General features: G+C 36.2%; 1 protein-coding gene across 1 annotated transcript; it reads left to right on the forward strand.

The window, feature by feature from the left end:
• The first annotated feature begins 1,342 nt into the window (after nt 1–1,342).
• psmd8 (proteasome 26S subunit, non-ATPase 8) lies at nt 1,343–5,102 on the forward strand. Its single transcript, XM_051871311.1, has 7 exons — nt 1,343–1,510; nt 2,031–2,103; nt 2,243–2,345; nt 3,249–3,414; nt 3,506–3,606; nt 3,718–3,829; nt 4,275–5,102. The coding sequence occupies exons 1-7, from the start codon at nt 1,400–1,402 to the stop codon at nt 4,410–4,412; spliced, it is 804 nt and encodes a 267-aa protein (XP_051727271.1). The 5' UTR covers nt 1,343–1,399; the 3' UTR covers nt 4,413–5,102.
• The last annotated feature ends 898 nt before the right edge of the window (nt 5,103–6,000 follow it).

The raw sequence follows: 6,000 nt of genomic DNA on the forward strand, positions 1-6,000 counted from the left end.
CTTTGTAATAAATGCTAAAATTAACCATTGCCCCCTCACAAAAAGGCATTTTTATGAAGTATGTATAAGGGGCGTGGTCTTCCATGTTGTTTACCCCCATTGATTGGTCGCATTTGAAGTTGTGGTTGAATATTGCTTACAATTACGGGTGTGGCTTGGACCTTTACGACTATCCCAGTGCTTTAAAATCATCGCTGACTGGTGTGACAGAAATATCGCAGTGAATAGATTTCATCCGCCACCACCACCACCCACTCCTTCCTCTTTGTCTCCTTTCAACTGCGCATGTCCCAGGGACGTCTTCCTTCAGCCATGTCATAACCGATTAAAGCAGTATGTAACGCAATAATTCACACTTGTATCGATAGATTATTACAAATATACAGTAGAGACCAACTTATCTGCGCTCCGTCATTATTTCAGGTTCTAGTAATAAACTACTATACTAACGCCGCTGTCGCTGCCACAGTGTCCAGCAGAGGGCGTCGATGCATCATTAATGACCCCCACCAACTCCACTTTAAACGGGCGAGTGATCACGATTAAAAAGACAAATGACTTCAGATTTAACAACAATTTGTTCATCTCTTTTCTCTGAATGGCCATGCTCGTTGTGGGTTGCTGTTCTTTCTCCAAATAGCGATTTTGTTAATGCGCATTATAAATTCTCCTAAGTGCACCTTGAAATATATATTTAATAGACACAATTACAACATGGGCCTACACATAAAATCGTTAAGAATTATAACATTTTAAATTATACTGCTATTTAATCAGATATGTTATAATTATATATCACAGAACTAGGCAACGCTTTATTTTACAGTGTCCTTGATACATCTTTTACACGTACTTAATAATAATAACAGTAGTCTAAACGCATAATTACAAGCAACTAACCCTAAATCAAACCGTAATCCTAACCTTAACCCTATAGTAAGTACATGTTGTTAATTAATATCACTCAATACTTAAATAATTAATTACAATGTATCAAGGATCCCTTAAAATATAGTGTAACCTTTTCTTTACTAAGTACACAATCAGTTCTGTTCACATAAATAAAATAAGAATTGAATAGTAGTAAATAAATTACATTACGAGAATTAATTAAGCAAGGCCTATGTCATGTTTTTAGAAAATCTGATAAGGCAGTTGGTGTAGACCTCAATATAACTGTATTACTTAATAGTTAAGGACATTATATTTAAAAAGGAAAAAACGATATATTTCAGTAACTATATTCTTCAGACAAACTGCCGCGGTATCACCTAATATCACACCCCCTAAAATGCCACTTATCAGTGTTTCCTGGTTTCCATGGTAGCACCAACATTCTTTACGACAGCGTACTGCCGTATTCTGACAGACCGGTGTCGTACGTTTTTGCAGAATCACCATGGCGTCTGTGTTGAAAGAGACTGCGGGGTTGTATGAAACGTTGAAAACCGAGTGGAATAAAAAGAATCCAAATCTTAATAAATGCGGTGAGATCCTGAGCAAGTTAAAGGTACGCTCGATGATATGTAACGGTAACATTATTCTTAAAATGCAGAAATGAGCTGTGGTTGTGGTGTGATGAGCGGTTAGCGCTAGTGCTGCTATCTAGAACTATGCAGTCCGGTTGATTCCCATTTACCAACGAACAAGTTATGTGTTTTAGTTTATTTATGTCATAAAGTACAGTTGAAGTTTTTGTGGGTTGTGTGGCTTTGGGTTTGTTCGTCGCTAAAGTAGCAAGTTAGCTAGCAGACAGCGAATTCATACAGTAGTGATACAAAATGACAGCGTGTGTGATCTAATAATTCATTTATATATACAAAGTTTTTTTTCCCCTTCTTTTACAAATTACATTTCTTGCAAACCTTATTATTTGACATGTTGATTCATTATTTAACATGTTGGTTAATGAAGAAAAAATAAATAAATAGCTCTCAGGATTCTAACTATCGATTGTCATACATTGTGTATTAATATTATCTCGTATTTCATAAATCTGTCATGTTTAATTTAAATTTTATTTTTGGTAGATATCCCTGTTGGAATTGAACTTTTTACCAACTACTGTGACCAAACTAACCAAACAGCAGCTTATCCTTGCCAGTGAGTATTTTTTGAAGGTTTGACAGCATTTCAATCAGTTGTTTTTAGCTGAAATTATATATATATATATATATATATTTTAATTGCTTCAATTATTTATTATTATTATTCATTTTTTTTTTTTTTTTTTTTTTCATAGGAGATGTTTTGGAGATTGGAGCACTATGGAGCATCCTGAAGAAAGACATCCCCTCCTTTGAACGCTACATGGCTCAGCTTAAGTGTTATTATTTTGATTACAAGTAATGAATTTTTTTTTAAATTGCTCACTATCACTTATTATTACTTAAAGGGATAGTTCACCCAAAAATGACAATTCTGTCATTAATTGCTCACCCTCATGTTGTTCCAAATCCGTAAGACTTTCGTTCATCTTCGGAACACAAATTAAGATATTTTTGATGAAATCTGAGCTGACATTTTGACACTTCAAAAAGTTCATAAAGAGATCGTAAAACTAATCCATATGAGTTGAGCGGTTCAGTCCAAATTTTCTGAAGAGGCATGATTTCTTTATATGATTAACAGATTGAATTTAACGTTTTGTTCACATATAAACATTGATCAGCGAACATAAACAGAAGCTCATCGGAACCTGCTTGATGCGCAAGAACAAACCTCTTGCTGAAGCTCAAACGTGCTGCGTAACACACGAGAATGCTTGAGTTTCCGTTTACCATAACTGATGTGTGCGTTGATGGATGTTTACATGTGAATAAAAGCCTAAATTCAATCTGTTCATCATATAAAGTGATCGTCTCTCTTCAGAAAATTTAGACTAAACTGCTCAATTCATATGGATTAGTTTTACAATCTCTTTATGAACTTTTTGAAGAGTCAAAATGTCAGTTGCGTAGCTGTCAATGGAGGGGCAGAAAGCTTTCAGATTTTATCAAAAAGATCATCATTTGTGTTCTGAAGATGAACTAAAGTCTTGTGGGTTTGGAACAACATGAGGGTGAGTAATTAAAGACAGAATTTTGAATTCTGTCTTTAGAATTTTTTGGGTGAAGGGACAGGGTTCTGTATTTCTTTCAAGAATAGATTGGGATTCTGGACATAGTTTCAGCACCATTTACCCTGAATTGTTTTGCTGGCTTTTTGTTTGCTTCTGTTACACTTTCCTCTCTTCTTAAATGTCACAGGGATGAGTTGCCAGAGTCAGCCTACAGGCACCAGTTACTGGGTCTCAACTTGCTCTTCCTGCTCTCTCAGAACAGAGTGTCTGAGTTCCACACAGAGCTGGAAAGATTGAGTGCTAAAGACATTCAGACCAATGTGTACATCAGACACCCAGTTTCATTAGAGCAGGTGTGGGACACTTTTTATTCATCAATTATATTGAATGCATTCGACAATGTCTGTTTTGTTTGTTTCCTACCTTTTTGCTTCTTCATTTCAGTATCTGATGGAGGGCAGTTACAACAAGGTCTTCCTTGCCAAAGGAAACATCCCTGCTGAGAGCTACACCTTCTTCATTGACATTCTTCTTGATACCATTCGGTAGGATTATTCATAGTCTTAACAGCTATTTAAATGTAGGTGATAAACCATGTTTTGGATTGTTTGGTCTTTATTGTATCGTCATTTAAATATTTTGTGTTTTGTTTGTAGAGATGAGATTGCAGGTTGTATAGAGAAAGCATATGAACAGATTCAATTCAACGAGGCCACACGGGTGCTTTTCTTTTCCTCTCCTAAAAAGATGACAGAATATGCAAAGAAAGTAAGTGTTCAATGTGTTTGTCAAATATTGGCCAGTCACGATCATGAATTTTGTGCTGTCTGAGGATTAATTATCATTCATTAGTTATTTGTAATATAATATAATACATTAAAACCTACACACCCTCATTTTGTGTGAAGGAAAACCTATCTTTGTGTACTTTATAACAGTTTGTTTTATATTCTTTATTCTTTACTCCCTTGCAGATTATGACTCCCACGCATTTGATGCATTTCTTTAAGCGCGTTAATGTCACTTTTTTTTTTTGGCAAAATGTGAAATTTAACTGCACAATTATTGCAGTTATCTCCAATAGTTGCGATTAGATCAAATAGCCATGATCAGATGATTAATCAATAATCGCACACACACAATTGTTTAATCTCAATGTTATTTAATGAAAATATATTAATATGTTCATGGTTTGGCTTTTTGTGCTCTGCAGAGAGGATGGACCCAGAGTCCTGATGGATACTACTCATTCAGTACCCAGCACCAAAAGACCGAGGAAGTGAACATCCCCTCCACAGAACTGGCCCAACAAGTCATCGAGTATGCAAGGCAGCTGGAAATGATTGTGTAGTGTGGATCTAGCATCATTTAGACACATGTATACATAAAGGTTCACATTTGTTTATCCAAATAAAACCATTGTACAGTGGCCATATATCTGTACTCAGTTCAGACACCGGATGACACAGCCACAAATAATGGCTCTCAGAGGATGAGACCAGAACGCTTTGACCTACACTTTATCAATATCTACCTGTATCAGGGTCTCTCTGTGTGATTGCCTGTTGGGTGTGTCATCTGTTTTCAGGAACCCTCTTGCATTTATGATCTAATGACTGGGTGTCAAAAGGTGTTTTTTTTTTTTTTTTTTTGGTTTTTTTTTTGGAAATAAAACATTCAATCTCTCTTATTTTGAATATTCACATGTTGTTCCTCTCAGAAAGGTTTGATGGTTTTTATCAAGAGTGTGTTTGTGAAGAAAAGTGGGTCTGGCTGGCATGCTTGAGATGGATGTTATCAGCAGCAGCTAAACTTCAGTGCTTATTCATTGTTGCCCTAGTAGTGTTCATTGAATTATACTCTTTTGCCCTTGCCTTGTATCCTAGCAACGTGATGATTGCGGTTAAAAGTTTGCAGATGTTTTTTAATTGGTAATGCCAATCCCGCCCCTAAATTATCACGAGGCATTGACAATTCTGATAAAAAAAAAAATGTTTGTTTTTTTGTGACTCTTTTATAAAAAGACTTCTGAAACACTGTACGAGTATGCTATCATTTGTATTGTGCTAGTAAGATGTAGAAACTACTGTGAAAAACGTCTCAAATGTAAAAAAAAAAGTGTTTATTCTGAGGTAAGTAGGTCTGTCTTCTAAATCAAAAAATGTCTGAACAATCATAGAAGGAAGTCACCGTTTGTAATGGATGCTGAAGGGTGTAGTTTGGTTCATGTCCAGGCTAGACAAGTAACATTAAGATGCACATTTACACACTCACATGTTGAGGCCAGTCAGCATTCAGACATTGTTTGCAGTACATGTATGCCAGGGCTTTTCGGGATGTACTTGTGTTTCATTCTCTGATTTCACAGTTGCATTCTGTTTTGTCTTAGGCTTGGCAGATGCTCAGGGTGTGTTTTTTTTCTTGGCCTTTTTTAAGAATTGGAGGACTATGGTGAAGCATAGTTGAGTATTGTGATTGGCTCAGTCATTAAGTGGTTCTCAAGATGAATGGTCCATGGCCTCATAGTGGTATTAAGCTAGGGTATCACCATACAGTGCACTGCCCACATTGACTTTTCCAATAGGAATCATCACTGGTGTCTGTGAAGGCCAGGTGGAGTTTTTTGGGGGGAAAATGCAGTGTAGCTGCCAGTTGTGCTTTATGCAAGACTTTTAGATTTTGGATTATTTTTATTTATTTATCTGGAGTATTTCTTTTTAAAAAATACTTTTCCAAATGTAGACAACCACAGACTTTTAGAACCTTTAGTGTCATCAACCAGTTTAGATCCTACAGTTGATGAGGGCAGAGTCAGCAGAGGGTTTTCTGAATGGTTTTGGTGTCAGATCCCCAGGGCCTGAGCTTTCACAATCTTTCTCTACTGCCGTGCAGGGTTGATCTTTATTTGGGAAGCTCCTTTTGAGGATTATTTTAAAAAT

This window comes from Ctenopharyngodon idella, chromosome 18 (genome assembly GCF_019924925.1).
Source record: "Ctenopharyngodon idella isolate HZGC_01 chromosome 18, HZGC01, whole genome shotgun sequence".
Lineage (NCBI taxonomy): Eukaryota > Metazoa > Chordata > Actinopteri > Cypriniformes > Xenocyprididae > Ctenopharyngodon > Ctenopharyngodon idella.